The 22279-nt window shown below is 43.1% G+C and overlaps 1 protein-coding gene across 1 annotated transcript in view; it reads left to right on the forward strand.

The window, feature by feature from the left end:
- The window catches only part of Pdzrn3 (PDZ domain containing ring finger 3), a gene marked incomplete in the record, with an annotated part of 230324 nt that overhangs the window by 587 nt on the left and 207458 nt on the right, over positions 1 to 22279 (forward strand). Inside the window, 3 exon segments of the mRNA XM_013513763.1 lie at positions 1 to 256; positions 14671 to 14757; positions 20809 to 20916. Coding sequence (XP_013369217.1) covers positions 1 to 256; positions 14671 to 14757; positions 20809 to 20916 — 451 coding nt within the window.

A 22279-nucleotide genomic window follows, 5' to 3' on the forward strand; every position in this document is an offset into this window, starting at 1 on the left:
CGGCCACTGCTGCGCGCGGGCGTTGCGGGCGCACAACGGCGCGCTGCAGGCCCGCCTGGGCGCGCTGCACAAGGCGCTCAAGAAGGAGGCGCTGCGCGCGGGGAAGCGCGAGAAGTCGCTGGTGGCGCAGCTCGCCGCCGCGCAGCTCGAGCTGCAGATGACCGCGCTGCGCTACCAGAAGAAGTTCACCGAGTACAGCGCGCGCCTCGACTCGCTCAGCCGCTGCGTGGCCAGCCAGGCTCCCGGCGGCGGCAAGGTAGGCATCTGCTGCTCTCAGCAGCGAACCCCTGCTATGTCCCCTGTGACCCAGGGCCCGCCCTGGCTCCTGGAGCCCTGGAACGGCAGCTCCCAGCAGCATCCCTGCCGCCCTGCGCCTCCAGTGCCTGTCCACTAAATTACCACATGCTGGTCTTGGAACCTAAGTTCAGAGACTGGCCCCTACACGCCCAGTATACCTACACCATTTCCATGGGGTCTGGAAAGACTAAAGGAACCCCCAACTGAATGTAGGGTAAGCAAGAAAAACGGGGCTCTGGAGGCATAACTTGGGACACTGCCGCACAGTCCAGGTGGCTGATCTCAGGGAAGTCACTCTTAAGGTCGGAAACCATGGTCCTTATAAATATGACACATCACAGCGTGACCTGTGTGCATGCCTCTCCGCGATTCCAGAAAGAAGAGCGAGAACTCAGCCAGTGCAGAATACGTAGAGAAGGTGACCAGTAGAGAGGCCTCTGGTATAAATCAACGGCATTCAGACGTGGGCTTTGCGCCATGGTTGACCTTGAGCGAGCTGCTTAACTTCTCCAAGTTAGGACGGGGTCCTAGAGAGAATAAAGAAGAGAACAGTCAGGCACCCTGTGAGGTTTTCATCTGGGGATCTCGGGACGCATGAGAGGATCCTCTCTGCCCTGAACAAGTAAAGTAATAAGCCCGAGTCTTTGCGAGATACAACTATTTTCAAATAGCTAGGCAGCTGGGTGACTTTGTGGCTTAACCTCCACAGGTGCCTCAGTTTCCCGCCATATAAAAGGTGGTTGTTTCTTTCCGGGAGAGAATGTATCATAAGCTCTGGCGCCGTGCCTGACGGCAAGCAAATGCTCAACACATGTCACCTGCAGTTATTTTTAACATCTCCTGAGCCCATCCCCTGGTGCTGCTGCTTGGTGTAATTAGGATAACAGCCTCCCTCCCTGAGCCGGGGCTCGCTTTGTTCCCTGTGGTCAGCTCTTCCCAGTCATTTCCTTCTGCATCGTGTAAGTTAGTGTGGTGCTCCCCATTTTGTGGCTGTAAAAACAGAGGCTTCTGGGGGTCCTGTGCCTGATTCACTGCTTTCAAGTGCCAGAGTTGAGTTTTGACCAGTGTACCCATCCAGTTAGCCCACTCTAAAACCACTGTCATGTTGTCTGTCAGTAAAACCACAAGAGCCGGTTCCTCAGTGTTTATTAAGTGCCAGCATCTGTAGGCAGCACTACATGTATTATCTGTTTAATCCTTCCAGATGAGGAAACTGACTCAGAGGTTATGTAACTTGTCCAAACTCAATCAGTGACTCAGGGGAAAGCGCTGGATTCAGGTTCTACCTCTGCTTTGTCAATCTTGAAACGGGATGACATTTGGAGCTGTATAACTTTTTGTAGTCCGGGACTGGCCTGTGCACTTAGCAGAATCCCTAGCCACCACTCACGGAATACCAGGAGCCCTCCCTCCCAATTCATGACACCCGAATGTCTCCAGGTCTTGTCAAGTGTCACCTGGGAATAGCAATGCCCAGGTTGAGAACCACCGGTTTCTCTGACTGCAAGAGCCACATTTTCAACAGCTGAGTGCTGCCCTCTTCCTGTGGAGGGCCATGGGCCGTGCTCTTGGCATTCTGGCTGTCTGCTGCAGATGGCCTGGAAGAGAGGGGAACATATTTGCCCAAGGGGACCCCAGGGGCCTCTGTCTGCTTTGCTTCCCCCTCCCTAGCCCTCCTCTCCCATACATGCACAACAGGCCTGCAAGTTTTCCGACACCCCCCTTCCTGGCCCCCAGCCTGTCTGTCAGCTGCAGCCTCAGCAGCTGGCCAGCTCTGGGCGAAGGGCAAATATTTACAGCTCCTCAGCTCACCCAGGACCGCACAGGCGCACGAAACACTGGTGTGAGTCTGTGAGTCACCGAAGCAGAGGGCAGAGCTTAGTTTTCAGTCAGGCGCCAGGTTTGAGGCAAAGGAGTTCCCGGAGTTTTCTCCTGTTTATGCTGTCATCTGGACTTCCTGCGTCATTTTAAAAGTGACGCGTGTTTATAAATAAGCTATTCACTCCCTCAAAGTTTATTCATCATTCATTGTGGAGCTAGTTTATTATTTCTTCTTGCCTTTCTGTTTTCCTTCTGGAGTGTTTGGGTAAACGCTCTCTCAGAATCAAAAATATGATACTTGAATCAAAACTGTGGATGTTTTTGAAGTTGTTGGGTAAATGAGAGAGATAAGGGTATTAATCTTAGAGCCAAGATGTTGATTTTGAGTGTACAGGGAAAGTTTCGTTCCGAAGTTGGAGGCCTGCTGTGGACATTCAGGAACTGCCATCCTTGGAGACAGCCAGCCCTAGCCTGGCCTAAAAGGTCCCCTAAAAGGCTTTGCTGGCTTCAGATGTGGCAGGCCTCAGCTGAGGCCTTAGGGAAGCTTTCTCCTCTCAGCCCCGAAGTTAACCCTCTATGGCCCTTGCTGAGTGCTTTTGCAGTCTTTGCCTCAGCCATAAAAACTCCTCCCACTGGAAGCTGTTTTAGAACTTGTTTATTTCATTGGGCCAGCTTTCTGCTCCTGCTGGGTACTGTTTATTCTCCTCTAAAAGGCAGCAGGATTTATATCACCTGGAAACTCTCATGTACAACATTGTTATTTCATTTTTCTCAGTGCTAATGTTTGTTTCTCTATTACAAGCTGAAGTAGATAAGAAATGCTTAACAAGAAATTCAGTACCAGATCCAAAGCCTAAAGCTTGTTCTATAAATGATTTGGCATTCTTCAAATTATCTTTGGTGTCAGTTTTTTTTGACACCTGCTGAATGCTTAGGGTTTGACAGTGTTCTGCTTGTGTAGACATTGTTTCCTGTATAAAATGTGAGGTAGATTAGTGCTTCTTTAACTTAAGTATGAATGGAATCGCTGGAGAGCTTGTTTTAAAAAAACCACATTCCTGAATCTCAACCCAGAAGATTCTGGTCCCCACTGGGGTTGGCCAGGGGCTTGAGATGTTGCATTTTTAACAAGCACCGTTTGTGATGCTGAGCCTTTGAATAGCTGCTGAGTTAAGAGTTCAAGTTCAAATACAGACGTAGACTAAACATGCATTGATCTTTACCACGCATTGATTATCTTACTGATCATGGTCTGTCTTTATTTGTTTACTTGTTCTGGCAATAGACAAGGGCCTTATGCATACTAGGTGAACACGCTACCACAAAGCTGCCTCCCCAGCCCTCTGATCATTTTTCTGAACGCCCCTTTCAAAACATTTGAAGACATGGTAATGTCTTGAAACTCGTTCACTAGCAGTTAAATTATAGCTGGTCATTATCTATAAAAGTAACCATACCCTGCCTGAGGCCTCACCTAGGCTGCAGCAGACATGGCAGTACTACACTCCAGCATGGGGAAGAGTTTCACTTCCAGCCTCAGTTTCCCACCCTAACTTAACCTGGTTCTAGGAGCAAAAGCATTTCAGAACGAAAGTTTTGTTTGTGTTTTAAAGGAAAGGAAACATTCTTATAAAACCTTGTGTGGAGTTATTGAGAAACTTTAGATTCACATTTTCTGCCCTTAGACCCCCGCATAAGTCTGTCATTACACCTAGCAGATTTTACCTGCTAAATATGTCTTGAATTTATTCACTGCTTTCGACCTTCTTCAAAGGATCACCCTGGTGTCAACCAGGATTCCTCAGCCTCAACAAAATGAACAGTTTGGAATGGGTAATTCTTGTGTGTATATTTGTTGGTGGGGGCGTTCAGGGGACCATGGTTATGTGTATTCTAAGGTGTGTCCAAACATCCCTGGCATCTGCATTCTTGAGAGGGTAGCACTTCCCAAATTGTGACAGTCAAAAATGAAACCTTTTCTAACGTGCACTGGGGAACAGAGTTGGCGTTTGTCTCAGCTACCATCAGCTCACACCTGGACCACAACTATTCCTTCCACGTATCTTTTTGTTCCCCTCTAATTCATTCTGTACCTTGTATAACCTAATCTCTTAGAAATATAAATCTGATTCTCAGTCTGCCTTCTTAAAACCTCCTCTGCCTTCCTGTTTCTCTTGGGTGACCTTAAGGTCCAACATGATCTGGGTCTTACTGACCTCTATTTGTTTGTGTTCTCCCCTTCTCCCCAGTTCACTGGTCTCTAGGGCTCCATAGATGTTCTCCAAAGTCCTGTCATGCCTCTGGGCCTTTGCACAGCCTTTTCATGTATTCTTCCCTAAGTAACCTTAGGGCGATCTTCTGCCCTTCCTACCCCTAGCCCTTCTTTCAGAACTTAGGGTTTGCTCCTCAGTAGATAACTTTTCATTGTCAGCTTTGCATGTCAGCTCTCTGTCTCCACAAAACTATGTTTCTCTAATCTCACAAACAATGTCTAGTACTGTAAGATTCTCTCCCTCTCACACAGTATCCCCTATCCCTTCATGCATGTATCCCAGCTGGAACTGAATAATTGGAAGAGTCTGTCTTTCCGGGGCTGCGTTCCCTGCACCAGATCTAGTGCCGTGTGTGCTGTAAGCTCGTGATACCTGTTCTGTGGATGAATTCAAGATTGAAAGAGCTGTCTTGTCAGCTGTCAAAACTTTCCAGGTTGCTAACCAAGCATAGGCTTGTGTTTAAAAAGAATGAGTTTTTCTTTGACACCCTCCTTCCATTAACAAAATTGTTTCCAGGTTTTCAGGAGTCATCATTTTTCTTCCATTAGATCCACCCAGATCAAGTTGTATAAAGCCTCAAATCCAAAAACTATTTTGTCCATTTTAGAACTGGAGATAAATGAATTTAATAGACAGTTGTATCAAAAGATGTTCCAGATGTCAGAAGGCTTTGAAATGTGTGTCAGAGCATTTACCATCCAGTGTATTTTGTTTCTGACAAGCTTGAGCAAATAGCCATTCCATGCTGTAGCTAACAGAGCAGCCTAGTTAGGCTGAAAGAATTGTAGGCTGTCACTTCTACTCCATTTCAGTGATTTATAAAGAAAATTAGGACTTGGTGAACAAATACATTACCCAGCTACACTGGGTTAACTGAGCGTAACTGGACAATTGGAATTGGGAATTTTGTTGAGATTTATCTCTAAGTCATTATTTCTGTTTTCAAAGTGATGCTTGCGTCTCTGTAAAAATGTTCAATGGCTATTAATCTATTTATAAAGCAATTACACATTAGTCTGTAGACCAAGGAGCTTTAAAGAGGTATTGAGTTCCACTGTCCACCATACATTTCAGGTGCTCTGTGCATATACATATATTACTTCTCTATCTTCTTTGTTAGGTAGACTACTTTTCCCTTGCTTCCTTCATCCCTTCCTTCCCTCCTTTTCCATCTCCTCCTCCACTTTCTCTTCTTACTATTCCTCCTCCTTTTGGTGGGAGAAGCAAATTGTAAAACATCATAAAACAGCTTGATTAAGGCCAGAAGCTTAATTTCTACATGTGTAGTTGGGGTTTAAACCCAGGGTTACCAAACTATGAAAAGCATTCTTTACCCCTGGTGAAGTATTGTATAGGCTTCCAAAAAACTGTTACATATGCCAAGCACCATGTGGATTATAGGTGTGAATGTATGCTTATGTCATCCTCAGACACTGGGAAGTAGGTACTCTACCCATGACCCATTTTTTTCATATTACTTAGGGATGCACAGAAGCTCAGAAAGTTAAGTCACTTGCCCAGCATGTTCCTCTGGCTCATGTTAGTTTGTCCATTGGCCTCCAGTCCATGGTAAGGAAATGTGTTTATCCTTTACCATAACTCCCAGCTTCACAGGTCCAGTGTAGAGCACGCAGAGCATAAAAACAAAACAGATCTTGCCTATAAATGAGATTTAGACAAAGTAAAAAGGAATAAAGAGGTGGTATGGCTGCCTTATGTCTTTGGTTTTTATCCTAGTTCTTTTAAGAGTGGTTACTGATAGAAATTAAGTGAAATCCTTCCAAATGTATTTGTCGCAGTCTTCTGTCTGAAGTGCCAGGCTGTGTGGTAACCACCATTACATACAAAGGTGACACTAAGCAGCTCTAACCCATGAGACCAACAAGACACCCACTTGTGCCTTTGACCACACAACTCTTCCTGTTCTTTGCCCACCCTGGCTCTTTAGCTGTGAGTTAGCCACTGTCTCCCCTTGAGTAATGGTGTCCTAATAAGCCAGTTCCAATAAGAAGGGGAAGTGGTGTAACATAATGATTACTCTTGTAAAGAAAATAACTAACAGATGGACTCGCAGCCATCTTTCTCGCCTGCTCCCTAAGGATAATTATGGGGAAGTGAAAGGGCAGACACCATGCAGCTTTCCTGCGAGGAGGCCCTGCAGCAACTCCATCCCGAGGAAGGGGGAATATGTGTGCAGAGACGAGTCCTGGGCAGAGAGAGGTCGCCCAGGAATGTTGCTAACAGCGGTCTTTAGGTGCCCCTTGTCTTTGCTGCATGTGGATCAAGAGAGGGATGAAGTCTCACGAGGCCATGTGGGTCAGTGGGGAAGGTCCAGGGTATCCTGAGTAGAGCTCATGTGTGGCTGGAATCGATGATATAGGCATTCATATGCTCCTGCCCTGTTGTGGAGGAACTCTGGAAGGACCTTCTAACCCACAGTAAATCTTAATAGGCTCAGCTGTAAGATGGGATGGTGATGTGCCTGCCCGCAGCGGCGTTATTAAGAGGAAGTGTATGTACATCAAGGGCATAGCAAGATTTATCAAGCATGTAGTAAAACATCTGTTAAGTGTTGGGCACCTGTAGGCTTTCAGCATTTTTAAAAATTATCTGTAGAGAAAACATTAGAATTTTGAAGTGGATGTTGCAGCGAAAAAGGAAAGATTTTTATTCAAAGATTCACAGTTTCATTGTGAGCCTTATGTTGCCCCTTAGTGACTTATTCTCCGCATAAAAGCGTGAAGTGACCAAGTGTCCTGCGACACTTTTTCTGTGGTGGAAGATGCATGACAGAGATTCAGGTGAGTTTACTGCCAACTCTGGGCTAAGATGTAAAGGAAGAATTTAAAGATCAAGGTTGGTAGGGTCAGTATATGTATTTATCCCATTGGCCAGGCAGAGCTCCTGCCTTCCTCTGAGCAAAAATTTAGGGGTTTATAGCTGAGTAGCTTGTACTTACCTTGTAATTTGGGGAAGAAAATGCTTCAAGTTGGGTAATTGGATGTTTAAATTTCGAAAACTCTAAATACCCTAACTCGGGTCCTGAAAAAACACACTCTTTGTGTTGTCTGTTTGAGCTGCTATAACAAAAATAACATGTGCTGGGCAGCTTGAATACAACAGAATTTGTTTCTCACAGGTTCTGGAGGTTGGGATGCCCAAGGTCATGGTGCTGGAACATTCAGTGTCTTGTGAGGCCACACTTGACAGTCCATAGAAGTCGTCTTTTCCGCTCTTCATGTAGTGAAAAGGATAAGCAGTCTCGTGGTTCTATCTTCTAAGAGCACTAATTCCTAGTCAGATGTCAGAGGCATCAGCTGTTAACACCATCGCCTTGAGCGTTAGTATGTGAGCACATGGATTTCTCAGGGACACAGACATTCACATCGTAGTATACTCCTTAATCTATCAAGTGGACCTGTTACGGTTCCTAAGCACTTTAAACAAGGTGTATTGCTGGTGATTTGCATTGCATTTGGCTGTTTAGGTGAAGTGCTACTTGTGCTTATTCACTTGTAAAGCCAGCGAATCAATGAGAAAATAAAGACAGGAATTTGAAATCAGTCTCACAGAAATAGAAAAATTAACATGCAGAGATTTCTCAGGTTGTTTAAATGTAGTAGCAAATGCATTTTTTAAATGTGGGAATACTGAAAATTCTTTATGTCTCTAAATATTATTTTCCAAAAATACCTTATTTGGATTATGGATACATGTATACTCTTCTACAGATATTGTGTCTCCAGAAAAGCTATTCTTTTTACTTTTTATTTCTTCGTGTCCTTTGTCTCTTGTCACTGCCTGTACACCTGTTTTGATGAGAGATATGTCCTGCTAATGCATCAACTGCATCCATTTTCAGCTTATTTTATAGCACATCCTCATGGCCATCTCTAGTCTTAGACTCAAAAAGTTTCCTTTTCTGTTCTTCCCAGAAGAATCCTTTCTTTAGAACTGGAGTTTGAATTACAAGGAGGGCCTAGTCTGCACTGCTTCATTAAAAATTACAAAGTTTGAACTACAAAGGGGACAAAAGCATTGAGTGCAGGGAGTGAAGACATCCTCGGCTGTTCAGTGCAGAATTCCTGGCAGCCTGCTCTGCCTCCTGGTCCCCCAGCCCCCACCCCTGTGCATTTTTGCCTGGAGACAGCCAAATATACAGTGCTTTCATGTCACCAGTCAACAGACAGAGCTGTTTCCCAGCTGTGCGAGTTGTTGGGGAGCTTTGCCTAATCCAAGGCTGAGAGGTGTCTTGTCACCATGGACACAGAGGAGCGGTCAGTGAGTTCCACGCTGCCAAACCTATTGGGCAGCTCTCCAGTGTAGCCAGCTCTCCCTGGGAGCGTGGGCACCGAGGACTGGGAAACACGTGTCGCTGACAAAAAAGAGTTCTGGAGAAAGCCCTCAGTGAGGATGGCATGGGTGGACCCAGGAGTAGCCACACTGATTAGAAGATAGCACCCATCCAAGCTTCTGAGGCCAGGTTGTTTTGGGGAGAATGGAGGCCGAGCAGTGCTGAAATGAAAAGGGACTTTGCCTATCAAAGATGGTTCACATTCTTAGATGCTTAAAAAAAATTAAAAGTAGCCCTCCTAAGGTGTCATTTTGATAAAGACAGTCGTGCATCACTCAACAGGTTTGGCAGCGTGGAACTCACTGACCACTAGTCAGAGAGACATCAAGCTGTCCCCAAGGATGTTGTGCTCCTCAACTCTCCAGCTCTTCTGCATTACAGCTTGTTTCCAAGCCCATAGTTTCTTGAACGTGATGTTTCTCTGTCCTGTTGTGAGCCACCGTCTCTTTCACATCCCCTTTGTCCCCACGGCCATCTCCCTGTACGCCTGGCTGTGCCATGTGCCCGAGTCTCTGTGCTCCTGACCCACAGCCCTCTAAGTCAGCCTCGTCTGCCTGTGTTACCTGTTTCCTGCTCTGCTCAGTGTCAGACTGTGCTGCTCACCTTGTCTTTCTCCTCCTGCTGTCCTTCTACCACCTTCAGAATATAAACCGTCTACAGTCCCTAGAACATTCCAAGAGATGCAGTATGTACAAGATGTGAGCAAAATACACAGTGAGTTTTTAAAGTTCAGAAAGAGTGACAATGGGTATGTGAAAGATACATTCCCATTATTCCCCCTCAAAGTACTCTTCATTTTGAGCATACTTATCCCACCCTTTTCACCGTTTTCTGAAGGAGTTCTGGAAGTCCTCTTTTGTGAGTGTCTCTCCAAGGTGTGATCAAAACTATAGTGAATGCTGCTTCCCGTGCCATCCAATGAGAAGGCAGGCTCATAAGACTATTAGAGTGTTTCCTCATCCACCTTGTTCACCAGATCTGGCACTGTGTGACTTTTGGCTCTTCCCCAGAGTCAAAATAACCATGAAAGGTAAATGTTTTGAACTGATCCAGGACGTTGAGGCAGCCACAGCAGTGCAACTAAAGACACTCCGGAAAGAGGACTTCCAGAACTGCTTTAGAAGGTGGTTAGAACAATGGGATACGTGTTTTCAAAGTGGGGGAGAGGATTTTGTGGGAAATTCCTGGTAATATGTTTTTACTGTAATACTTTAAAAATATTTAAACTTTCATTGTATTTTTTGATCATACCTCAGAGCACTCTGTATTTGCTTCACTGTAGGTCTCAGCTCTCCCAAGCTTGCCTCAGAATGACTAAGTTTGTTCAGCATCAGGCACTCTGCATTGCTTGGATTTTGCAGAAGAGTAATTTGTGTGATAAAAGCTCTTCAGGGCGCCAAGCTGTGTCTATTTCAGCCCTGGGCCTGGTTGTACTTTGAGCACTCATTATTGGGCAGTGTACAGAGGCACGTATGTACACTCAGGAGGACGTTGCGCCCACAGTTCATAGAAACCTGATGACGTGACTGTTACCTCATTCTGTGGATGAGGAAGCTGATCTCACGTCCTGACTCTGAAGTCCAGCATCTTAACCATTCTGCTATTCCTGGCAGGGGCATAATACTCTCAGGATATTCTTCAGACAATAACAGACACTCTTAATCTTTCTGATGATTATTGTATAATCCAATATGCTTGTTTAAACTCTAATTACAAAGCTGTTTTATTGTCTAATCCTCATGCCAGAATCATTCTTTTGAGGCTGTGGGATTTAAAAATGGGGTGCAGACATTTACCATCATTGTATAAAGAGCGTGAACGTTGGAGTCACATGCACGTGGGTTTCAGTTCCAGTCCTCCCACTGTGCCACTGTGTAATCTTGAGCAAGTGCATGATGTCCCATGAGCCTCAGTTTCTCCAGGTATAGAACCTTGCTGCAGTGCCTGCCTCAGAAGGCAGATGTGTTAGCTATGCTGTTGTTCACATGAAGTAGGGCCCTTTCCTCTCTTCGTTTTATTGTATCAAATCATGGAGAAAATTGCAAAGCATGGGTCATGATAAACTATCTAGGCACAACAATATTGGTTAAATTTTTCTTTTAAGTGACAGATACTATTTGTATTGGTCAAGCTTTCCCATTGTTGGGGAAAATTCCCAACTTCCACAGTGTAAAGAAGGAGAGGTTTAATTTGACTACAGTTTCAGAAGAATCAGTCCATGATTGGCTGGCTTCAAAGCAGGAACATTATGGCAGAACAAAGATGCTTAGTTCCTGGTGGCTGGGAAGCAAGGTAGGGGAACAGTGCTGGAGAGGAAGAGATAGTACCCAAGGGATCAGAGATGTACCCAAGGTCACACTTCCTTAAGCCACCCAGACACACCAGAACTGCGCTTTAGTAATCCACTAGGCAGCTTCGAAGCCAGTCAAGTTGACAGTTAAGCTTAACTACCACACCAGTGTTAATACAATGCATGAGAACCTTTATCCACATCACATTTATACATCTCTTCAGTTAGTGGAATTTGTAGTTGAATGACAATCATATTTTAATGCCCTCTGTCCAGAAGCATTTTGAGCTCAGGAACAAGGTAAATGGTTAATCAGAGTTCAATGTTAGTATGTTAAATGTATTATACGAAGTCTAGTGTTTAAAATCTCCATTAATATTTTTTTTAAAAATTTAAGTAGTTAAGCTTGTTGCAAGGAGGAAAGTGGAAGGAAAATATCAGAATCAAGCTCATGGTGAGAGGAGAGAATATGACCTTTGGAAATTTGATGAAGATATGAAAAGAATTCATCCCAGACTGAACTTTTCTCTTTTTCTTTCCCACCCAGCATCTAGTGGTGAATCTTCGCCACATTGATTTACTATTATTATTCAGTTCTTAAACTATCACTACCACCTCAAGCCACTGTTCAGCCTTCCTGCGCGGCAGACAGGGTCACGATGCTTGTAGAAAACAAGTTCATCCTTCTTTCTTCCCAGCAGTTACACTTGACAAGGAAGGATAGGTCACTTTGGTTATTCCAGAAGGACCCTTGCAAGCTTCTGTTTGGCTGAGGAATGGTGTGCTTAAAGCATTGTCACATTTGCTCCCCCAAGAGAGATCTCTGAGACCAGGGTGAGATTTAATCTCTATTGGCGTCTTTTGGATGTTAATTTTCATAACTCTTGGAGCCAGGCTCAGTGGTACGTGCTTTTAATACCAGCCCTGAAAGAGGCTAAGGCAACAGGAATGATAGTTCAACTTCTACCTTTACCAAGACCTTGTGGCAAAATTAACAAAAGTAAAAAAAGGGCTGGTGGTGTAGCTCAGTGATAGAAAACACCTAAATTTGATCCCCAGGATTACCAAACCCCAGTGTCAGTGTGGAAGATTGGAATTTTGCTTTGATTTTGGTCTTCTGGGTAATACCTGTTATAAATAAGTTCCTTTGGGGAACCACAACAATTGAACCATCTGCGATAGGAACAAAGATGTTGCTAGCATGTGTAGAATTACCTTCTGTATTCTGCACTTAAAAGAGAGTGAGTGGCATTGAAAAGTAATTAAGGTCTAGAATTGGAGTGTGTGGAGATACATACCAACTCAACATTTTACTGGCTCTGTGATGTGGGAGAACTTGAATCACTCCTGCTCAGTCTTCCACGTGTACCAAAATGATAATAATGTGTCTGATAAGGGTAGTAGGATTAATAAATGAAATAAAGAATTTAAGTATTCGCTATAGTTTCTGGACTGTAGTAAGCAACCAATAAATGCTTACCGTTGGTAATGTAATATAATACCATTTTCTTTCTTACTTTCTCCTACATCTTTCCTTCCTTTCTTTTTTAAGTGGTTATCACACAGTAGATTTAAAACTAATCTTTGTGATCATTTGATTGTGCATTCTTCCTTGTACATCATTTGAGATTGTCAGACTAAAGCCATCTGCCTTAGATTAGTATGTAGCTGTGCAGTTTCTACCACTGATTAGTTATGAAAGCCAGGCATGTAAGATATGTAAGATAACTTGTTCCAATTCCCATGTATTTCTAACTTTTTCACCCCTTCAAGATAGAAAGGCAAGAAATGGAAGTACTAAGTTTTTCAGTGTCCAAAACAGAAAGATACAGTAAACTGTTTCACTTAGAGAGTTCTCTTTACATCTCAAAATGACACTTCTAAATTTTTATTCTGTTGCAGCAGTGAAAATCATTGCCCTCATAACTAATTAGATTAATTGCAAAGATTGTAAACATTGGTAGACACTTTGGGTAGAGGTGCTGTTGATTGGACATTTTTTAGGAAACCCATGAAATAGTCTGGCATTGAAGAGGCTCTGTTGGGTTTTGCTAGGTACACTAGGTTGATAGGAACTGACTTCTCTTTTATAATGTATTTAAATTCTGTTTTGTGTATTGAGAATGTGATCGCTTCATAAATGAATGTTGTGGTATCCTTATAGGACACCTACTTCATCAGAAATTGAATGTTTTTCTCTAATAATAAATTGTCATTTTTGATTTTAGAAGATTTTTATCAATAATGTTTAGGCTTATGTGAAGTTTTTAATTTGGCTCAATGCTAACTAGTCATGATATCAAGCATTACTAAGAATTTAAATTATGAGATTCTACACAGTGAATCCCAGTAATTTCTAATAATTTTTGCACTGGGTAGGGGATTTTGTTGGGCGCAGTTCTCTGGGCCACATGTGGAAACAGAATCACACATTGACGATTATTGCAATAAATGAAGCAGTGTTCCCGAAAACCTCTGGGACGCTGCTGGTAGTAGCAGTGGCTTTCCTTCGCCAAAATGTTTGGATTTAGATTGTTGCACTCCTGCCATTCAAATGTTTCCATTTTCTCCCCCAAATGAGGTGGAAGACAAAAGCTTGATTAGGGAGCAGTAAATAACGAAATAAAATCGCTTTTATGGTAAGCTTCTGGTGTTGTTGTTAAGGCAAGCTTATTACAAAATGTTTTGTGTTTTAAATAACACATTTTTTAAAATACCATGTTTTAATGGAAATCATAAGTGAAACAAATGTTAAGTTTATGCTCAATACACATGGAGTTTTGTATCTCAGTCGTATAATTAGAGACATCTCAAAGGTATATTAGTGAGTTTAATGTTTATGTCAGAGGATGTTTATGACAGTGTGTGCATAAGGCTAAGTCTATTTTTGTTCCTGTTGGTTAATTTGAGAATGTTGGTCGAGGTGCCCTGGTATCTCTATCCCTTTGGCCTGTTGAAGATTGGGACCTGCTTGGGTGACTTCTCCCTGTTTAAAGGTTTTCATGCTGACCAGAAGCATGTGTTAACCGGCTATGTGTTTCACATGGGTTGGACAGTAACGACTTTGTGAACATGCCCCGCTCCCTTTCCAGTACAGTTCAGGATTTTCTGCTTTCCCTCCATGTGTACATCTGACTTATCCTGCACTGTTTCTCCCCAAGCCCCCCAAACAGAGATGACTATTGATGGGCTGTGCGTGCCCTTGGACTTCCGGAAGGATTGCCATTTGAACCTTTTATGACGTGGCATGAATGCAGCCATTGAGAATGGTTGCGAAACAAACAGAAAGTAGCCGTCTAGACGGCCAGCGTTCGATGGGCTGGTCAAAAGAAAGCTACTCTGCAGTCCAGGGAGTCATTGATAGAAAACGCTCATGAGGCATGTCTGGACACCCCCAGACATTCTTATGTGGTCATTCCAGGGTTAGACGGTATCTAGACATGTTTGCAACCTCCTAAAGACAGGATGGAATTTCAAATTAGGTTCCAAAGAGTTCCTCGGCTAAACTTCCCACGAGATAGAAGATTTATGAAATGATTAGCTCAGTAGGCCCAAGTCCACTTAGAGAGAAAGATAATTCCCATCACCAATTTCCTGTTTGTAAATAAACACTTGAACTCATTTGTTCCCTGCAGGGTGAAGAAACCAAAAGCCTGACCCTTGTCCTGCACCGGGATTCTGGCTCCCTGGGATTCAATATTATTGGTGGCCGGCCATGTGTGGTATGTTAATTGCTAAAATGTGTTTCTCCTTTCCCTTGAGTAGCTGGAAGAGAGGTTAAGGTTTGAGGGGTGAGGAGTGAAGTCCTTGCTGACTTGTTCTGCTCTCCGTAATTAGAGAGCACATTGTTTGCCTAACATCTTCACTCAAGGAGTTTTATTTTGTTGTGGTTGCTAAAATAGTATTGCCCTAGTAATACAACAGCTCGTGCATGTAGTTTAGCTTTTGGGGTGCATGTTTGACTGTATGGCATTGGGGCTGAATGAAGCTGTGTGGGATGTGTGCAGATGCAGCTGGGTACAAATCACCCTCCTAAACTTTGCTGGAGTGCAGGCTACCTGAGTAGAAGTTGGACCTTGGGTTTGTCAACTCTTCATTAGTCAAGGACAGTGCTGTAATATCTGGGTTGTTGGATTGCTTCTCTTTTCCCTCCCACTGTTGCTCTTGGCTACCCTATTCATCATCAACCTCTCCTCAGAAGAGGTCAACTTCACATCTGTCAACTGCACTTTGAGAAAGTCTACAGAAAGGGCTCTGGGGACTAGCAAATGTATGCTTCAGGAGCTGGCCCTTCAAGAGGGATTATCTGAGTGTGTAGAATCCCTTGCTCTGCTCTTCACCTAACCGTTTCCTCATTTATTACCTTAAAATAGTCAAAGGAAAGGAGAAAAAATTAGATGTGCTTGTTCAACAAAGAAGTATTGAACATGAGTTGTTTGCTGGCAGTTGGGGGGGTCTAGTGGAGACCAGGGAGGTAGGGGTCACTGCACTTAGGGAGCATATGTCCTAGTGGGAACATTAGGCAAAAAAGAAATCAATATGGAAACTAAAGGCTGGGAGAGATGCAATGAAGGCAGGAAATGGAGGAGGGCACATAAGAGGTGCCAAGAAGCCAAGGGCGTCATCAGGAAGGTAGGAAAAGCAGGGGGAGATCCTGGGGAGGATCCTACAGGATGACAAGATGCCAGCAGCCATCCAGATGCAGGGCAAGTGCACTCTGTCCTCATGGAGCTCAGGTATAGATGGGGTCGGATGGGCTCATGTCCAGTGTGGCGGGAGAGGATGGCACTGTCTTCCTTGGTATATTACTCTGTGCCCAGATCCAGCTAGAGATGCCTTGGGGGACCAGTTAACACTGGAAGATGAGGCATGCTAGAGAGAAGCCATTGGAGTTGAGTTTATAAAGATGAGTAGGAGTTTACTGGATCCGAAGACCATGTTTTTTATGTATGTATGTGTGCATGCGCCTGAGTATATAGTTGAGCACTCTTGACTATAAACAAATGGGGGACATTTACCTACAAAATACCTGTATATATTCACTACTGAGCTAATATATGGGTGTTTTTAAAGTTACAGGCAAAGGGAAAATTTTAAACAAATTAAAATGGATTATGAAAACAATTTTGAACCTGGGAGTTCACCTGCAGCAGAGACAGAGTTGGGAGTTAGGGGACTGTGAATAGTAGAGTGACTTGCGTCAAGGGGTGGGCAGAGAAGTGGTCAGAAAGAGGCTGGGAGAATAAAACGGATTTGATCACAAAAGGCCTGGTCAGTTATGGGGTCGAGCATTTGAATTAACTAGAATAATAAGTGGCCAAAGCATGGCTTCACTCAAAGGAAGTGACATAAAGAGATTGGTTGGTTGATTGATCGATTTTGTGGTACTAAGGATTAAACCCAGGGCCTTCATGCTGAGCAACATCCTAGCCATTTTTTAATTTTTATTTTTGAGACAGGATCTCCTTAAGTTCAGGCTGGGTTTGAACTCCAGATCTTCCTGCCTGAGTACCCAGAGTGCTGGGTTTACATGTATGCACCATTGTGCCCGGCTATGAAGAGATATATAAATATGCTTAGTTTTTAGCCAAAGCTAGTTTTAAAAACAGAAAAGCAAACAAAAAAGTTTTCTTATAAGAAATGACAGCTTAGTTATAAGTGATACGTAGCCATTAAAATGATGAATGTTGTCTGTCCCGCACACCATTTTAAATTATGCCATTAATGTATAAGTCCATAGGTGAGTGGGGGCCGCTGTCATTTCCACTTTGCTAAGCCCAAGGAATGTGCTCACATATTTGTGTTTCTCCCGTTATCTCTACGGAATTCCTAAGAAGCTGTAGGCTCATGTGAGGTTGGCGTATTTTTATCTTAGCCATTACCAGTTGGTTGAGATCCCAGGCTGCAAGTCATCATGTTGTTCTGATCTTGCCTGGCAGGGAGGGGTCGGCATTCCCCAGCCTTGGGAGGGGTGAGAGAGGGAGCCTGGACTCAGTAGCTAAGTGTTTAACCCCATGAAACAACGAAACAGCACCAGGTGCTCTCCCACTTATAGAAATCATGTCTGCCACTTAGCGCAGGAGTTCTTGACTTATCTTTGTAATTATTTTTCATAGTCTATAGTGTTACCAGAGAAAACTTTAGTAGACTGAGATTCACTTTGCTTCTTAGATGTCTTAGAAGTTTCGGCAGCCAAAAGAGCCTGAACTAGGAAGACCTCATCTCTTCTTCCAGCTTAACCACATCAAAGCCCAACGTTTGCAAAACACTGGGATGGAGAGGTGTGTCTGTGGTTGGTGATTGCTGAGAAACCTATTATGTTAGTGCCAATGAGGAGAGTGGTTGGTTTCTGCACCTCACCAGGAATGAAGTGACATGCCCAGCCTCAGTGGGAATGTTACTTCTTTGTGCTTATCCAAAATATGTTTCAGTTTTTTTCTTTTTCCTTTAAAAGGGTAATTCAAGTACACACCAGACCTGGTTTTGTAGCTTTCATAAGTGTTCTTGGTTTATGTGGTCTTTCGGCAAGAACTACTTGCATCGCCGCCAGAGGAAAATTTAATCCCACATGGATATATTTGCCATAGTGTTAAAAAAACAAACCTGTCCTAATTAGCAGAAATAGCCTAATGAAATTTAAATGTATTCTACGTGTTGCTGGGAAAATCTGGCAGGTTGCTTAGTATACACTCAAAAGCCAAGATGAGCAACAGTGTGAACACAGCTTTAGTCCTAGAAGCAGAGTGTAGTTCAAATGAAGTGTGTGTTTCCCAAGGAATTCTTGTTAGATGCTTGGTTGGCTTGTGAAATAGTTCAACGTAGAGACTCTGACTTAAAGTTTGCCATTGTACAACACTGTGTGTAGTGGTCTTCGCAAAATCACATCATTCATTTGTTAGTTCTCATAGTCCTAAAGAAGCAACAGTCAGTTCGGTACATCAGACCTTTCACTTAAGCCTTTGGCAAGAATACTTTATTTCCAGGTACCCTTGGGATGAAGACAATCCCTTTCATTTTTCTTTTGCTAAAGCCAGCAGAACAAAATAAACCCCATGTCACATTGGTTCACCTTGATAAATAGCTCTAACTTAGAATGTGTTAGGAGAGGGGCCAAAGACTAAAGCGGTGGCTTCTAAGAGAAAGATCTGCTGGTCAGGAATGAGCTTGATCTGGTGTTCTTTGACTTTGTGCTTTCTGTGTTTTCTTATCACCAACCTCTACTACTGTCTTAATTTAACCTAAATTCTGCTATTTGTCCTTGCTTGTTCCTCTTTGATTTTTGCTTGACTTTTGTGTTCTTTTAGAATAATTACTCATGTCAAGTATAGTATTTTGTAAAACAAGCCAAAGCCAAAGTTCCATTTCTTATCTCCCCCCTTCTTTATCCAAGAAATGTAAAGTGGTTAAATCAAAGGAAATACAGATTTCTTCTCATTTGATATATTGAAATCAACTCATAGAGAACACAGGCTTGCTCATAAATCTTTGGTGGTCCAGTGAGACTCTTCAGGTTCCTCTGTTGGGATATTTTGCAGACTGAAATGTGGACTACCAAACTTGTGTGTATATATTTTGAGCTTTTTTCTCAATTGGAGAGAGTATTACACACAAAACAGGTGCAAGAGAGTAAACCTAGCCTCAGTCCAAAACCAAGCTGTGGTGCTTTTTAGATGTGTGACCTTGGATAACTATCTTAACTTTTCTGGGTCTCCAGTTTTTACTCTGTGGAATGGATATTTATTTCTTACAGTTATTGTTCAGATGAAATGGTACACATGAGGTATAATACAACATACCTGGTGTGTGTTCTCAGTAGGCAGAAGCTGGTGTGCATTTCTGTGCTCCTATTTGAGGTGTGCATGTAGAGAGCACCCTCCCCCCCGGAGCCCTGGGACTAGTGCCTCAGTGAGGCTGCTGGGAGAGGCAAGGGGCACAGAGGTACTCAATGGTCATGGGTGAGTGCCCAGTGGGCCCATTTACAGCACTGGGATGCTAGATAGGGGTGCATTTGGGGCATAGCTGATGTAACACAGCACACCCAGTATTGCTGACCCTTCTCCTGAAAGAGTGTTGATGGGATCCAGATGGCAGGTAGAGGTGTATTTTTGTCATGTGGGGATACATGTTGAGAAAAACACTTCATGGGCATTTTAAGTTGTGATTTTCATTTGTTCTGATGAATCATATGAGGGAGAGGGAGAAGTTGTGTGTGGAAGAAAGAAAGAAAGAGAGAGAGAAAAGTGTGTGTGTGTATGTGTGTGTGTGTGTGTGTGTTGCAGGGAGTGGATCAGGACAAGAATGTTTTCCCAACCTCTTGCATTTGAAGTGGTAGGCTGAACCACATTCAGAGTCATCCCTTTTCCTGTTCGGAATATAGGCTGGGGGTGCGGTTTAAAGAAGAAAATGGTATATTCTCATAGTCACTTTTTGTGGGTGGTGGTATCTTTATGTATTTATGCAGAGTAAGTATTAAAATAGATTTTATGGCATTATGGGGAAGAATTTACCATGATGTTATAAATTTTGAAGTTTTGGGGGAGCATCCTCAGCTTACTTTTCAAATGATTTTGTTTGGAAACAGCATATGTTCCTGCCATTTAATTTATAAATTCATCTGCTAATCACTAAAATTTAATCCACACATTTGGAAGGAATTCAGTGCAGTGCTATTTGGACAGAAGTTCCTGAACAAGCTGGGAGGGTTTTTATGAGCATGTTGGCGCCTTTTGATTTTAAGAAAAGGAAAGAGTTGAGTAGTGAGCTTCTTTCTTAGAAAATGTTAGTCCTGAGGTTTAATTCAGAGATCTAAAGGGACTGGAGGAGGTTGGAGATCAGAATCTCTTAGTATTGGTGGGAGGGATATGAGCTTTTCTGATGCAAATCAGAACAAAGCCAAAATACCTGTTTTCAAGATCAGATTATTAGATATTGACTATCTTAATGATGTCTGTGCAGGCGAGGATGTGAGGGAATACTTTGTTTAATGAATTATCAGTACAAACTCTCTGGAAGGCAATTCAGCAGTATTTATCAATTGTACATATTTGACCTGAGAATTTTCAGTTGCTAGGGATTTGCTCTACATGTATACTTGCAAAGATATTTCAAAATCAGGTAGGAGTGTGTTACTGCACAACTGTTTCTAATAGCAACAGCTGGAAGCCTTGTTCATGATCTAAACGCAAGGATACTTTTCAGCCACTTCAAGTAGGGTAGGGGCAGGTATAGCTCAGTCCAGTCCCAGCACCACCAATGGGGGGGAGGGAGGGGAAGAAAGAAAGGAAAGGGGAAATTCAGGTAGGAAAGAGAAGAGAGAGGAAGGAAGAGAGAGAAATGGAGGTAGGACACAGAGAGGGAAACAGAAATGTGTAATTGATGATAGAATATCACCAAGATTTGTAGCATTAAGTGACAGAGGCAAAGGTGTAAGAGTGGTGTGGCATAACGCCACTTATATGCATAAGAAAGGAAGACACATGCTTAGGAGGGTGAGGCATTAAAATACTCTGTAAAAAGATGCTTTATAGCAGAAGAAGGACAATGGTCCAGGGGTGGTAGGCACTTAGCATTTTCTGACTTTTGCTATGGTTTGAAATATTTTCACATGTGCATGTGTTAATTTTAGATGAAAACAAATTAGACGAAGCAAACAGCTTTTACGCTCTTGCAACTTTTGACAAGCAAGGATCAGTGACTGTTTTAAGAGTGCAAGCTTTATTTCCATGCCCAACTCTCATGCCTAGCATTCATGCCTGTGTTTTTTTAACCCAAAGGACAACCAAGATGGATCATCCAGCGAAGGAATCTTTGTATCCAAAATAGTTGACAGTGGGCCCGCAGCCAAGGAAGGAGGCCTGCACATTCATGACAGGATTATTGAGGTATGTGAACACTGGCCAGTGTCTTTTCATAGGCTGAATGCCATCCCGTCTTCGTCTGGCGCGCAGCATATTGTTCGGTTGGGGAGGGAGTCCTCAGCTGGTGGATGGTTGGGTAGTTGGTGCACTTCTCTGATCGTGTGGGACCAGACTGAGTGTTGATTGCCTGGGTGTTAAGTTTGTGTTAACTATAGAGAAGCTGGATTATGAGTGGCATGTTCATGATTTGGCTCCTTTCATGCGGACTTGTGTCTGTTTTGTATGCTTCAGTTATAGCTTTGTGCGAAAACCATTGGAGGGTTGCATGTTAGTTAAAACCAGATGAGCAATCCCTGTTGTACAAATTGTGACTCTGTTCATGTTGGTTACCAGGGCATAACTCTGTTGGCTTTGGACTCATTCTGATGTCCTTAGAGCTCAAAGCATACAATTATTTCTACATATGCATTGTTCTCTTTTTTTATACTTGTCCTCTTAGCTCTTCGTTTGTTCCCATTTGTGTGGCTTGATCACCCAGATATGCACAAGTCAATGTTGATGATAGAAGTCACTCACACATCATCACCAGTGTTTTCGTTTTCACTTCTTTGCTCGCCATTTGAAACCTCTGCAGAGCAGGTTGATCTTTTATGCTGGGGAAGTAGGTTGCTCAGCCCCACCCTCTGGCACTTCGCAGTGAGGTTGCTCAGTGTTCTGAGCTGTTTTAAGTTGCTGAAGGAGAGGATGATTTGTTGTCTGCACGTATGGGCTTTTGTTGCCAAGTCTGATTTACAGAATTAGTATTTTGCTAATGTTTTCAACTACTCTGATTTCTTTTTTTAATGGGTACATCCATGGACCAAATTTGTTTGTTCTTCTATTAGAGAATAAGTAAATATGAGACTCCAAGATGATATCCTTCATTCCATATTAAACTCACCCACAGGCCATCACCATAAGATTGGGCATTAAATAGGAAACGAAAGACCATGGACATCAACAGGTGTTTATGGTTCCAGACACATTTGTGTAGTGTCTGTATTTTCCTGAGTGCTTTCATGGCCCATTTCAAAACTTTGGCCTGAGTGGGAGCTTGACCATGAACTAAGCCATAAGTGAAGTTCATATAACCCTCTGGCAGGTGGCCACATACTTGTCCAGGGAAAGGCACATTAAGAAGACAGAGAACAAAGTCTGAATTCTCCAGTCTCATCTGAAAGAATTCTGCAGTGTTGTGCAGTATGCTTCAGGGTAATATATATCCTCAGGAAAATACATAGTTAACTCTCCCCAAAAAAATGAACTGGAAGAGTTAAGGTACAAGGCGCGTTGCTATGAGTGACCGGGTGCAGTGTAGTCACACATCAGAAGGATACTTGATTTGATC

Source organism: Chinchilla lanigera, unplaced genomic scaffold (genome assembly GCF_000276665.1).
Source record: "Chinchilla lanigera isolate Chin_1 unplaced genomic scaffold, ChiLan1.0 scaffold00020, whole genome shotgun sequence".
Taxonomy (NCBI): domain Eukaryota; kingdom Metazoa; phylum Chordata; class Mammalia; order Rodentia; family Chinchillidae; genus Chinchilla; species Chinchilla lanigera.